The following is a 14,953-nucleotide window of genomic DNA, read 5'->3' on the forward strand; positions in this document are numbered from 1 at the left end:
TGCAATTCTTAGGAAAGTTTTATGGCAACTGATATTTTGGCTTGTATATGACTGCAATACTTTCAGATCTTAAAACTAAATTTGTGCACTTAAAAGAAGCGAGTATTGTACTGAGTAATTGTAAACTGCTGGTTTGAATGTCTTCTCCCACTATTGTCTATAGTTTTGATGAGGATTGTCAGATGAGGAGCACCATGGGGAAAATCCTCTCTCAAACATGAAAGTTAAGAGCCCTCACAAAATTATGACAACAAGGTTGGCAATGCCTATATAACCTGCCTGAAATACTTCGGTTTCTGCAGCATTTCCAGTGTAGGAATTCACTGGGTTTGTGTGCCTATGGAGTTGCAAGAAAAAACTAGCCCATGAATGAAGAATAAGGTCTTTCCAAGGCTTTATACAAGTTACTACTCAATGCCTTTCTTTTCTAAGGGTTATAGTATCCTTGCAAGCTGTAGCAAAAAAGAACTGCACCCATGCTATTGCAACAGATCTAAAATGAAACCACTAGCCCAAGAGCCATCACGAGGAAAGAGCAAACCAACCGCAATTTTCACACCTATGTCTTTATGGTAACAAAATACACTTCAGAACTGCCCTTCAGCTCTAAGATTTAAATTGATAATACACTCAGTAATTATTACCTCTATATGGCAGGAGAATTAAATTAAACTTAGATGGAAAAAGGAGCAGTGAAGACAGAGCATAAAAATATGTATCACAGGTTCCAGGCCTCAAAAGACAAGCGATTAAAAGCCTATTAAACAGAATTTAGCGTCAAGGAGAGATAACGACATTTTTTAAGGTCATCACTGAACCTTGGAGAGGCAATACTGACGCTGTTGATAGTGTCTTATTTAGTGTTTCATTAGTTAGACTAGTCAACAAACTGAAACATTTCCTCAATAGCCACTCATATCTGCAATTTTAAAAAATTTAATCTTCCCCTCCCCTCTGACTTCACTGAGAAACACTGAAAAAAATCCTGCTATTTTGCCTTATACTATTCATGAAACTGCTCAAATGCAAAGTCTCAGCTAGCCAAAAGGTAGATATTCTCTGAGGCAGTGCTTTAGGCTTTCACCAAATTTCTATAGCTAGCGTACCTGTGGCACAGTATCATACTACATTATCCCACCACAGAATGTCTTAGACCAGTTTATGAAATGAAAGATAACAAAGCTCTAATCTTAAAGATATCACATAACAAAAACATCTCGCTCAAGTTGTTTAAGTTTCTATGTGTCTCTAGGATTGTCTGTGGCTAGCACATCTTCATAAGGTCAGTTTTAAATGGGTTTCCTCCACCACACAAGTGGCCCAGAACTGGAGTCACCTTCTAGTGCCACTCTGATGCCTACTCTTGTAAGTATAAGACAAGATTTCCAAATGTATTTCAATAAGCATTCTTAATATTTGAATGGTCTTACTCAATTATTTGAACTGTTTTCAGGGCTTAGGTGAGATACGTGTGATGGAAGTATTTTTATTTTCAAAAAAAAATTGAAAATATTACCTGATACTTCTTCCTCAACAAACAGGGTTTGCAAAAACAGTGCACAAATGCTTAGGGTTTTATACCAACAACCACATACAATACATGCATGGTTTTTCTAGGAAGATGGCATGATAATCTGTGGTATTTGGGAACTGTTAAAAATATTTTCAGTTCACAAAACTTCTGTGGCAGCATAATAATTTAGTTGCCACAAACTTCCTTTTTTTTTTTTTTTTCCTTTGAAAGCAAGGAAATAAAAAAGCCAAGAAAATACAATACATCAACTTTCCACGAAAGCGTTGTACTTCCATTGCAGGGGTTATCACTAAAGCCAATTCCCCTTATAAGATTTTTCCATTCTGACAGAGCTTTTTCTTTAGGCTGATACAAAGGTTGTCACTCTCACCAAGTACTTTAGGGGGCTCCAAAAACATTCCAAATACAAGAACAATGCACTAAACAATCTGACTTGGCCCCTCCTTCTGCCTGTGTAAAACTTGCTCCCCCTTTCTAATTCATCTAAAGAATAGTTGGTTTACAGATGTATTTGTCAGACGAGAAGGAAAAGTGTGGAAATACTGAGCCATGGCTCCACAAATTGATTTGGGGAACAGAGTGGTGACAGACGAAGGGAGTGCCCAGATGGGGGAATTATAGCAGTATGGAGTGTATTTACCAGGGAATCAGTCATTGAGGAAGACACGGACATTTACACAGATTCTTATGCAGTCCTCAAAGGATGCATAGAGTGGCTCCCCTTTTGAGAGCAGAATCAATATGAAATAAATTGAGTAACATTGTGGCAACAAGAAAAGTTGGAAGAAATCCTAAATACTGCCAAAAGAAAAACCTTCCTTGTGGGGTAGGTTCCTGCACACCAGACACACATGGAATAATCCTGCGTACCTCTTGAATAATCCGGTAGATTCACTGATATGATTAGCTAAAGTAACAATGAGGGGAGAAAAGGGGAAATGGGAGTATCTGTTGGGATGGTTATGTGTAAAAAAAGGCCATTCAGGAAACCAAGCAATCACTAGAGGGTGCCAGTGACTAGGGAACTATGCAACACCGTGCTCTCTGATTGTAGCCTGTGCCGCACTTGGCTGGGAGATCATGATCCACTGCAAGCCACCACTGCACCTGAGAGAAAACAAGGGATTGGTAGACTATGTTGGTCCCTTCCAAATTGCTGATGGAAAACAGTATGTACTGTTTGGGGTCGGGATAATATCAGGACTAACTCTGGCTGAAGTTGTGCAGCAAGCTATAGGAGAAAATGCCACAAACTCCATAAAGTTATGGTTCAGTTGTCTGCCCAAACCACAGTCTATCCAATCAAACAATGGAGGACATTTCTGGGATGGTACAGGAGTTAGCCTGTGAGGAAGGAATTCAGTGGCCCTTCCAAACTCCGCACTATTCACAAGCAAAAAGCAATGTGGAAGGCACCAATGTATTCCTAAGCAAACTAAAAAGCCTCATAATTTTGGATGGGCCTCCAGTATTTCCAGTGCAGTAACCAAAATTAAGAGTTGATGAGGCAGTTATGGTTGCCCCTGAATTATGGCATCCTGCCTTGAATTTCCCACTATTCTAGTGGGCAAAAAGGAAGATGAATATCCTGTAAACCCACTCCATTATTCAGGCCAACCTGTATTAGTGAACCTACCCTCTGTGGGGCTGGTGACATTCACTCTAAAAACTCTGGCCAACCATTATGCATGGGTAGCTGCTGATGCACATGGAAAGAATCATCAGATCAACAGTTGACAGATTTTTTCTTCTTTTTAATATTCAGTCTGTCGTGGGCCAAATTTCTGCTTTCTTTTTAGAGGAATCTGCTAACAGATGAGATGGAGATGTGTGGAAGTGATGAGATGTTCAATTGCTAGCATAATTTGTATTGTCAGCTTATTGGTGTCTGTGATTTATTGGGATACTAGATATTAGACAAGCTGTTTTATGTATTTTTAAGTTTCATTTTTGCCAAGGCTGGGGATTTCATTTATTTTAAATGGTAAAAAACAAGAAAGAAAATTTGTGTGTGACAAGCTTTTATGGATGTATCATTTGTCTTAACAATTTTTACCTGAGACCTGCTGCAAGAATTTATATGTATTTAGAATCATACCAATATTAAGGTATTAACCTTCCCAGTTCTGCCTCAGAAGGTTTTACACTTTTGAAAATTTGGCTAAATTTTTAACACAAGAAATGGTTGAGTTCCCCTTTCTAAATCAGAAGGTGGGACACCCATAGACTGCAAATGCAGTGTTTATGAAATACAGAATTTTTTTTTACCAGCTCTCAAGCAAATCAATATATCTTCATAAGGATGAAAAGTTTTTGTATTTTGTATGAAAATTTTCTACAACAAAAATTAATTTTAATAATCAATAATTAATAGTGTACAGAATTACTCAAAAAAACCCATATTGTGCCCATATCCAACAGACATGGTATTGTGGAATCAGTATTAAATCCTGATTTTTGTGTTGGCTGATATTGAGTGATGTGATTTTAACTACTCAGACCCTGACAATCCAATCACACTCTATGATTATTCTCCTGATACTTACTGTTTTACTTTCTGTTTTAGTAATTGCTTTGTATTGGACAATGAATTGTGCTCCTTCCTCTTTTGCTCTTTTGTCTTGTCCAGTATGAAGACATCCTTGAAGAAGATTTGAATTATTGCATGTATTGAGTCATGGGGTGGTGTAAAAGACTGAATTGTAAAGGGATAATGACTTAAAATATTCCTGCATTCGTGGAGATGCCAGGGTGTTTTATTGAAGTGGAGGAGGTGAACTGTTGAGTGGGTGTGTAGTGGCTAAACCTCTGATCTGAAGGGTGAATGACTTGCAGTAGGAAAGGGTCCTTCGGCATCAGGGTGGTGCCTCTTACCATGCCAAGCTGTCCTCCCTTGCACAAAACACTGGGGTGTGGGGCTCCCTCTCCTGAATACTGGGGCACCGGCTGTGGTCTGAGGGTGTCCATCTCTGCTAATGGACCATAATGGACTCAGCTGCACTGGTGTGATGGGCAGCTGTGCTGTCTTAGAAGCCGCCAAGGACTCCCAGCTGGGGGAGCTACCTGGGCATTCCTGTCCAAACCTACATGGATATAAGCCCAATAGATTTTGTGTTCTGTGGATTTTCTTGGGGATTTCTCCCCAGCGTTTCTTTGGGACTTTCCCCGCCGCCCGACAGATCCAGTGTGCAATCACTGCTTCGACCAAGACTACACAGCAACCAAGACTCAGTGTGGAGCCTACGAGTGGTGACATCTTCACACTTTTGTCCTTTCTCTCTCTTTCTTTTCCCTTGTGCATGTCCTTGGGTGATGCTGTTGCTCTTTCATATTGCAATGCTTTCATGTGGTTATATTACTACAGATAATAGTAACCAAAACAGCTACATACCTGCTTTTCTTTCCAATCAAATTGTTCTATAATAAACTTACATGTATGTATTTACAAACACCAACCATTTAGTAATGTTCACTCCAATCCACCCCAAGGGATCTGTTAGCAAGGACCTGAGTTACCCTCATCTTCTGTGGTGTGTCGTAACACTGACCTCTTTCTGACAAGGATGTTTTCGTGTTCTTCTGACCCCAAGAAGCTATGAACCACTGCAATGCATAGAAATTGGGGTGCAATGTTCATTTTTCAAAATTGAAAATGAACACATATGGGGCTAGAGGAAGGTCAGCCTATATGGCTCTAAGTCTAACTTAAAAATGGACAAAGCCTTTTAATATCTATTCCTAGATTTGTTCAACAGACAGCAGCTTGACGGTTGTAAGAGCAACTTAGGCAGCCATTAAAGCAAAGGAAAAAAACCAAACCACAAAAACAACAACAACAAAAAAACCAACACAAAACAAAAAAAAAATCCCCCCACAAAAAAGCCCCCAAAAACCAAAAAAAAAAAAAAAAAAGCAAAAAAAAAACCCATACCAAAAAGAAAAACCTTTTTTTTCCCGTAAGCTGACCTCCTCTTGTAGACACTGACACTTCACACGTTTTCTGAACATAGGAGCACAAGCATTTCTGGTTATTAAGTTGTTGTCTCCTTCTATTTCTATTCCCCAGGTAACACGCAGCAGCTCAGCCCTTTCAGACACAGCCCCTTTAAAAACCAACCCGGTCCCGTTCTTTTAGCTTCTTCTCCCATGCAAGCTGCTACCGGGGGAACAGAAGTTACTTAACTGCGTTTAAGTTAAGTTAAATGTATAACATTTACTGCTTTAAGAACATTTTCAGCTTTGAACACCAGGTAAGCTTTCCCCCCACACAACTCCAGCGGATTCACTCCCCTTTGCTCACGCAGCTACTGCGGACGCGCCGCTCCTGAGGGCAGGGCAGGAGGCGGGAGCGCCGGCAGCCAATCAGAGGCGTGAGCTGCAGGAGACAGCCAATCTGAGACGAGAGCTCCGGGAGACAGCCAATCAGAGGGGCGAGCTCGCCGTGCGGCGCGGGGTGCCGGCGGCGCTGAGGGAGCGCGGCTGTGGCGCCGTGAGGGGCTGAGGGGGTGAGCGTGCTTGGCTCCTGACCGGACCGCTGAGGGTTTGAAAACAGTTGGCGCGGGCAGATTGTACCTCATCCTGCAGATTTTACTTACTGTTAGCGATGTTTTGTCGGGTCCTTGGAGAATGAAAAAGGGTCATATCGTGTTCCAGAGTAGTTTTCCTTAAAAAACTTTTGAAGACTTTCTTGTATCCTCACAGACTAGTACTTCTAGGTCTCACTTTTTCGGTTTTAAACTGGAAAGTTGGAACGCACCCGGGTGCTGTGGTTTTGATTTTTGCTGATTGACACACCCTTAAGAAATTAGTGATACCTGGAGTGACTGCTTAGCAGTTCACTGCTTTCTGGGTGTGTTAATTCAAATTTTATCACTGGGAGTAGTAGTTGCAACTCTACATCTAATATCTGAGTTAATACAGGTTATATTGCTATAAAGAAATTTTAGAGATACACCTCAGTTCTGCTGAGGTTCAGTTCTATGCAGCTGCCCTCCAGCACTTAAGGTGTGGATCCATCCCTCCCTACAAACCTATCCGTGCTTGCTCCACTCTCCCACACCAAATCTGTTGGATATCGATCTGATGGAGCGTCCAGCAGGCTGCTCAAAAGGTTTTCTTTAGCATCTTGTGTGTTTGGTTCACTGTCTGAACCTATCCACACTCCTTCCCTCAGAAGGTTCCCCTCTACTTTGTTTTCTATGTGATTTTGAATACGTTATTCTCTGTTTTGTTTCTTTGCCTGAACCTGACTTTTTACCTCTCCTGTACCTCTTTTCTCTGCCCAGACTCCTTTCAAGTAAGCAACTACCCCTAGTTACTTTTCTTCCACTGCTTCCAGGTCTATTCCATCCGTACCTGAATTTGGTATTTCCAAATTTGTTATGTAGTAATTTTAGCCTCATGTAGTACTTACTGGTACATACATGAAAACCGCCTTCTGTCACAAGTTTCCCTTGTGGTGCTACAATTAATTTTGATTGCATTTTAATTACATCATACACTTTTTTGGATAGAATTATCTTACTTTGTCTTTGACTCTTCTACCTATATTTAATTAAGGAAAGGTATTGTCCTACCTTATGCAGGTCCCAGCTACGACATATCCTGTTTTGCATTCGCACTGTATCTCTGGCCTTGTGTAGTTTTTGCCTCTCCTGGTTCCCCTCGGAAATATCAACTAACTTAGAGGCCTGGTGTTCCATCAGGGCCTCTTTCCCCCAGCTAGCCTGTGCAATCTCCTTTTCCTTTTTCAGTAGAACTGAAAAGGGGGGAGAAAGGTCCCCTCACAAATACATGAGGCAGTGAAAACTTAATAGTCTAGACACTTGAATTACTGCCTTTAAAAACTGATTTATGATCCATAAAAATTCATTGAATCAGTCAGTTTAATAATTATTGCTTAAGGGAGGTAATTTCTATTGCCTACACTCACTTAATGGTTTTAAAGGTTTTCTATGAAATAAACACCAAAAGGCATAGCTAAAAAAACCCAAATCCCAGTTCTTACAGATAAAAATCAAATGTCCCTGGCCTGTAGTTGGTCTGTTCCATCCTTCCAAAAGAAGAACGTGGAATGCTTTGGGTTGCCTTCTACAGGAAATTCAGTCTGAGGTGCATGTGCTAGAAATTAAGAAGCAATTCATGTTGAACCCGAATTTCAAACTTCTCTTTCAACATTTTTAGATCATACAAAAAGTTTTTGACGGATCTGTGTTCTGTATATCCTCCAGACAGTTGAAATGTTGAAAACATCACAAAACAAGATGTTTGGAGCTTTGAAGTATCACTCAACAGACTATTTATATGAGGTATGGTTTTATTGTTTCTCTTAATAGTCTGAACAAAATATAGCAGTTACTGAAGAAAAGATTGAGTACACATCAAAAAAGATAAAAAAAACCTACTTTCTTTAGAATTTTCTTTCAGAGAAGTTGTTGCGCTGCACTTTGTGGGAAAACATAGTGAAGTGATTACAGATTTTTTAAAATAAAAAATTAAAATACAATTTTGCCCAAACTGAAAAGCATCAGATATTTTTCACATCTGTTGTGTTGTGATTGACTTATAATTCACATATAAATTTCCTGCTTAGAGTTTTCTTTGGAGAATACACTGTGCCATTTAATGCATTAAATTAAATTAGTTACTTTCTGGGGAACTAATCCAATTTCCTAGCTACTTTAGCATGTATTGGGATAGTGATACACAATGCTGTATTCCTTAATGATTGTAGGGGAGAGTTTTTGTAATGTCTTAGATTAAATTCATTGAAAGGAGGTTTTTTTCATACCTACAATGAGTATTTTGGCTTTACAGATTTTGGTCATCTAAGGTCTAGAAGCTTTGTGAAGTCTTGTTTTCCTTCATCTCCCTCTGTGATGTTGCCAACTCCTTGTCCCTGAAGCACAGTGTCATAAATGGGTTTTTACTCACCTATATTTTCAAATAAAACCACAGACCAAAAGCAGGACTTCTCTTTTAGAGGACTAGAGTGGTGCTTTGCCAGAAGTGGGCATTTCTAGTGTGTGAGCAGAGTAATGTAGCAAGACATGATGCCTTTAGGAGTTCAGGGAGACCACAAGGACACATAGAAGTGCTCCTGGCACATGGATAATTGCAGCCTGGGAAGTGGTCCAGCAACAGTACATGCCATTAAAATGGGATCCATGTTATGAAACATTGCCCAGATCCCTTTCCCTGGACTACAGCAACTGTTCCATATGGTGCCAGTGCATGCACCTACTGTTTTCTTAGATTGCAGGAACCGCAACTTCTTTTCTATTGTAATTCCAAGAGTATGCAGTCTGTCATGCAGTGTTTGTATGAAAACCTTCTCAATGTAGTTCCATGCAGCTTGATCTCCAGTTGCTTCCATATCATCTATGAATAAAAAAATAGATGTGTTAGCAAAACATGTTGTGGGCTGTTTGCAAAAGAGAATTACGTGGCTTTTCTTGCCTGAGTTTTGAGGAGGATGGTGCTGACATCAGGACAACTGAAAACTGTTAGAAGAGAAATGCTTATGGTTCCACTCCTCTGCCTAGTTGCTACCCTCTGGAGAAAATTACATTGATTTTCCATGTATCAAGTGCACTTGACTAAAACATCTGACTTGTAGGAAATGCTGGAATTCTATGACCTTGTATCAAACTGATTCCTGACTCAACTGGATGCAGAATTCTGCTCCTTATGTAGTTATGTGCTTATATCAATTGCAGGTAGTTTTTCCAGCTTCCCTTTATAAGTGTATCTTTGAAGAAAGGAGCCTTCTCAGTCATTCCAGATGGAAGAGTTATGTAATTAATGCTCCTAAGGGTTGTAGGTGTGATTGCAAAGTCATCTTAGTAGTACAAGTTTTTCTAATGTTATAAATTGACAATACATGCAAACCGTATGGAACTGGAAAAATGCACATAATATTTTTTATTTAGAAATTTGCAGAGACCTTTATGTTCTCTTGATAAACAGGGGTAAATATGCACTGCTTGAATGCTGCAGCCATTAATAATGGCATTGAAAAACACATATATTTGAGAATGCCAAGGAAGGTTGTGTTTTATCATACTTTATAAAGTGAACTAATTCAGCCTAACCTTTACAGTTAGAACAATTTAATTTAAAATGTTTTGTAAAATGCAGTTTCCCTGGTTTAAGACTATTGTTTGTGATGATAGCTCTAGGATGTATTTGTTCCATTTCACATATATCAGTGACAGAAAACAATTTTAGCTATTAAGCTAAAGTTAGCCTCATTAAAATTACATAGTGATGTTTAAAATTTCTTTCTGATCTCTGTTTTATTATTGCATGTATTTATTTATTCAATAGCTTCTACAGTAGCAGTAGCATTCTTCTTTAACCTAAGAGTCATTTGACAACCTTTATATCCCAATTCTGACGGCTTGTTTAAGTGAAGAGAAGAGTTATCGTCAGCATTTTCTGTTACCATTATCTCTATCAGGGAATTTACTAGCTGCACTTTATTTTATGATAAATGCAGTTGTTTCAGCAGTAACTTCAGTACAAATTGCCTAAACTGATACATGGACAGTACCATGTAGAAGACCTAGGTCCAGCTTCCTGTAGTTATCTGTTTCTGTCTTCTTTATTCAGAATTTGTGAAAGAGATCACTGGGGAAATGACATGCTTTGACTTAGGCAAGAGGGACTGCAATGGATCAGATCTGTTTTTTCACAGGAGCCTTCTAAGGAAAAGATGCTATGGTGGCAGGAGGTTTTGCCTTTTTTATTAAAACAAACTAGCATTTACTAATAACATTTGTAACTATCCCACAAAGGACTAAACTGAAATGGAAAAAGGATTTGTATTGATGAAGTATAGTGTTTGTTTTCATTGCTTCCCATATCTTCTTCTTATTTTTTTCCCCCTCTAAATTTTCTCTTTTCTTATACCAGAAGGTTTGAAAAGTACACCACCAGCACCATTATTCTAGTTGCAGTCCAAGTCAATGAAATATTTCTAGTTTGTCACCTGAGATGTCTAACAGTGCAAAGCTGTATTTGGCTTGACAGCATATGCTGGGAATGGTTGGACATTCTGAACATGGCTGAAATGAGGCAATGGACTTACAACTAGAGGGAAGTTTCTAATTTCATTTAGTATTTGCTCCCACATGACTGTAGCTGGTTCCCATTTCCAATATGCCTTTTACTCCACAGACTTTTTAAGAACAACTTATTTCTTCTTCTTTCTATAAACTTGTTAAACACAAAACCCTGTGTAAATACAATTTTACCTTGCTTCCTGACCTCACTGGTTATTCTGTGGTTCTGTACTGTTTATACAGTACTGTATGTGGGCTTCTGTGACAAAAGAACTGTAAGACAGTTTATTGAAATTTGTATTCAGTGAAAAGCTACTAAACTTGCCACACAGACTATTTAATTCTAATATTCAATTGATTGGTATCCCTGGTTTTAGTGAAGATTAAAGGATTTAAAAGGGCTTTCATTAACTCATAATGGCACATGAAAGACAAGAGGCCTTAGAATATTAAAAGCACTTGAAACAGCAATAGTCAGAATGATATTAAATTGTTTCTTGTCAGCTTATCCATGTGTCCATTCAGGAGACCATTCCAAGTGTTAAGAAAAGCAGTTGTAATGGCACATTCAAAGTTGAGTTAAAGTGTAACTAAGGATATGTGCAGCTTTGCATATTCAGAGGTGTAGATTAACAGATAAATAGCAAATCAGGTAAATGTTAAATCTTCATTTGGACTGTGTCAGCATTAAAAAAATAAGGTTTCAATATAAAATATCACTTTCTAGTAGAAAACACTTGAAAACAGTGGGACTGTTTGAAGAGGTCATGCACAAAAAAATGGAACTGTCTCTCTCATAATTTTATCCCATGTCTTTTTTTATTCAGAGCATGGCAAGGCAGAAGTTTTCCATCTGGAAATTGTCACTTTTCTTTCCTCCTTGTTTACATCAAGATGAAAAGTATCATCTCAATGGACTCTTTACTGATGATAAGTATAGGAAGCCATGGACTAGAAGTATGTTCTGTTGTCCTTAAGTTTAGTTTGGATTTACTGTGGGTTAAAGGAAAAGCTTGTGTTTATCCATAATATGATAAGTCTGCTAAAAAAATATATATTTCCAGACTTAGCACTAGGTCAGTTCTTATAGCTCTTGAAGGTAGAACATATTCATTGCCCAAATAGAAACAAATGGGTAATGGATATTTATTTGTGTGGCACCATAAATGAGATTATATTTGGTTAATTTATGGAGATCTCGGGAAAGCTTGCTTTTCAGAGAAGTGTTTATGGAAGAAAAGCAATGATCAGAGATAAGTAAAATACTAAATCTGAGTATCTGGGAGAGGTGTGAAAGATGATGCTGAGATAATGAGATGTGGGCAAAGATGAGGTTTTCAAATGACAAAGGTAAATATATGTATAGAAGTGTTTGCATCTTTCTTGTGCGTTTGTATTACCTTTGCTAATGGAAGCTAAAGGTGTCGTTTCTTCTCTACATCATGTTTAAAGTTTGATTAACCTCTGCAATGGTTTAATCAATATATAAAAATCAAATATAATATTTTCTGTGTGATTTTTTTTCCCCTCTCCTTTTTGCCCTAGTTGGTTCAACACAGAACATGATTGCTATTTCAGTATTGGATCAATGGAAGAAGAGTTTACCTGTGGAGGATTTCCTGGAAAAGTCAGTAGCTTTAAGTTAAAAACATTTATGATTTCTTTTATATCATTCAGGTACTTTGTGAATTTTAAGCTAATTATGATAACAGAATATGAAGATACTTCCTGACAGTAGCAAGTGTGCTGGAGCTGTACAGTCTCTCAGATAGCTTAAAGATGTTTTTTACACTAAAAGTAGTATTGTGTTTTTATGGAGTTCACTACTTCTTTTTATAGCACTTTTATGGCTGTATAATTTATTTATGACATTGGAGAAAGTCTCTGAAAACTGCATGAACATGATTATAAGCATTTCCCGCCCTCTTTCCTAAGACAATTATTTTGTGTAATTGTACGAGCATAGCTATATGACTTGAACATACTTTTCCGTACTTAGTCTGCATTAAAATAATTGTGATTTTCCAGAACAACCTGGGTAAGGGTTTGACTTTGGAAAAGGTGGCCTGTGTAGTCTCAAAATATGCAACTCACTTAGGTTTATTCTGTCTATAAAACTATAGTGAAACCCAGGGATTTCAGTGAAGCTGGCCCATGTGTAACTGGGCAGTGTTTTAAGGCTCATGGATTTTCAAAGGCTTATGGCATGTGAAGTTTTCAATATTAGTTATTATTAGTACTGCATGGTTATTGCTTGTGAATTCTACTACTTGTAGTTTCAAAATTAACTTCTGAACTATACTCAAAATAGTTGTAAAATAGTTGATTTTTTTAAGATGTGTAGCAGAGATTCCCCCCTATTGCTGTTTACACATGAAGGCCTGTACTGAATTTCAGAGGTGCAGTTATACACTGATTGCATTTATAAGAGTTACCTTTAGATAACTAGGAAATAGAAGGATGGTGTAATGCAAAGTATAATTAAAAATATGAATAAACCAATAGTATGAACAGTTGAGAAATCAGTTGTCTGAAATGATAATATTAAGTTCAGTTACAATAGATGAGCTGATTTGAGCTCTTCAGAAATATCAGTGCTCTTCAGTCAGAGTCACTATATTGTTGCAGTCAATTTATATGGGTAGCACAGCATTAATACAAATTTTAATTACCAGTTACAACTTTTTTGTCAAGATGCATACATAGCTTCTTAGCTCAGAACTATGATGGGTCTTTTTTTTTCTTTCTGTAGTCAAATGATTTTGCTACTTATTTGGGAAACGGTGGAGGAGGGGGGCGTGGGGGAAAGGCACATGTCTTGATAAGGAATAGTACTGAGGTTAAAACAAAAAGTGACAGGAAATTGAAGTGGTTTTGTTTCTTCACTTATCCTGTCTTTTTCCTATTGCTGCTACTTGCAATTTCTTCATGGTTTTTGAAAGTATACACTTAACCCAGAAGCAAATTTTTGCCACAAATGTTTTGACATCTGTAGGTTTGTTGCTTTTTTCTTCTTGTTCAATTTGATGCTGACTTAAAGGCCTTTTTCTTGGGGAAGGATTGAACATGTAATTTGACCATGGATCCAGTGAATAGAGAGAATGACTGTGTAATTTCCAATCTTCATCAGTGAATACAGTGATTATCAAAGCTTTTACAGCACCTTTATGAGTGCTGTTGGTTCACTGAGGAGTCAGAGAAGTTACAACATTGATTTTTGCAATAGCTCTAGTGTCAGATTATTTTTTCTGTTTTTTAGGAAACCTATCTCCTCTGTAGAGTTCCAGACTAGTAATGATTTAATAGAAGTTATTCCAAGTTCAAATCCTTGCTCTCAGACTGACACAGAAGATGATTTTTTACTTAGGAAGAATGTTTTTAAGAACGAATCCACCCAAGACAAATATTTGAAGGTTTACTGTGCCACTGAATTTAAAGAACCATGGCAAGGTAAAATGTTCAATTCACTGTTTTCTAACTTTTGGTAATGTTGTTAACTTGCATAATTTCTTGGGCATGCTCCAGAGACATTGATGAAATCATTTGGGCAATCACAACCTTTGCAGTTGCATAAGGTATACCCACTGAAGACAGATTTATTCCCTGGAGAAGAAGGGCTTGTGTTAATAGTTCAAGGTAGATGCAAGCCAAAAGAAGTTTAAGATAGACTTCTTTTTGGGGATCTGTTTGACATAATCAGTGTCCATCATTTCCAGTAACTATGAGAGAAGAGAGAGTTATTACAAGAAGTGAAGGGGATGTGGGAATGAGGAGACTTCCATATTGGTTAAAAATAAGGATGAAGAATGAAGCCCCCCCTCTGCCCTTCCATAAGTATTATATATAACAAGAAGTTATATCCAAGAAGCGAAGGGGGTATGTGGGAATGAGGAGACTTCCATATTGGTTAAAAATAAGGATGAAGAGCAAAAACCCCCCTCTGCCCTTCTGTATATATTATATATGGATAAAATGTGAGTGTAGATATATTTGTATTTCATACTGTTAATGTAAGGGATTGTGTCAAATAGAGATGTGGTTGCTGCATCAGTTCTGTCTCAGGAGAGTGGTAGTCTAAACTCAAAAGAAGTAGAATCATGTGATAGCTTGGTTGAAAAGGACCTTTAAAGGGAGTCCAACTCCCCTGTTATCTGCTCAGGTTGGTCAGATCCCCATCCAACCTCACCTTGATCAGCTCCAGGGATAGCGTGTTGACCACACTTTGAAAACCTCCAGGGATGGGGTATCAACCACTTCCCTTGTTGTAAAAAACTTCTTCCTTATATCTAATTAAAATCATCCCTCTTTTAAGTTTACCCTAAAAGGTACCCTAAAAGGTCTGTCCCCACATTTC

At 38.1% G+C, this 14,953-nt stretch overlaps 1 protein-coding gene across 3 annotated transcripts in view; it reads left to right on the top strand.

The window, feature by feature from the left end:
- The first annotated feature begins 7,769 nt into the window (after positions 1-7,769).
- The window catches only part of SHOC1 (shortage in chiasmata 1), a 46,715-nt gene continuing 39,531 nt past the window's right edge, over positions 7,770-14,953 (top strand). For all 3 annotated transcript variants that reach the window (XM_085042505.1, XM_085042506.1, XM_085042507.1), the window contains exons 1-4: positions 7,770-7,842; positions 11,427-11,556; positions 12,145-12,226; positions 13,859-14,049. In XM_085042505.1, coding sequence (XP_084898631.1) covers positions 7,774-7,842; positions 11,427-11,556; positions 12,145-12,226; positions 13,859-14,049 — 472 coding nt within the window. In that variant the 5' untranslated portion in view covers positions 7,770-7,773. The remainder of the gene's footprint in view (positions 7,843-11,426; positions 11,557-12,144; positions 12,227-13,858; positions 14,050-14,953) is intronic.

This window comes from Lichenostomus cassidix, chromosome Z (genome assembly GCF_008360975.1).
Source record: "Lichenostomus cassidix isolate B80296 chromosome Z, HeHo_3.0, whole genome shotgun sequence".
Classification (NCBI taxonomy): Eukaryota; Metazoa; Chordata; class Aves; order Passeriformes; family Meliphagidae; genus Lichenostomus; species Lichenostomus cassidix.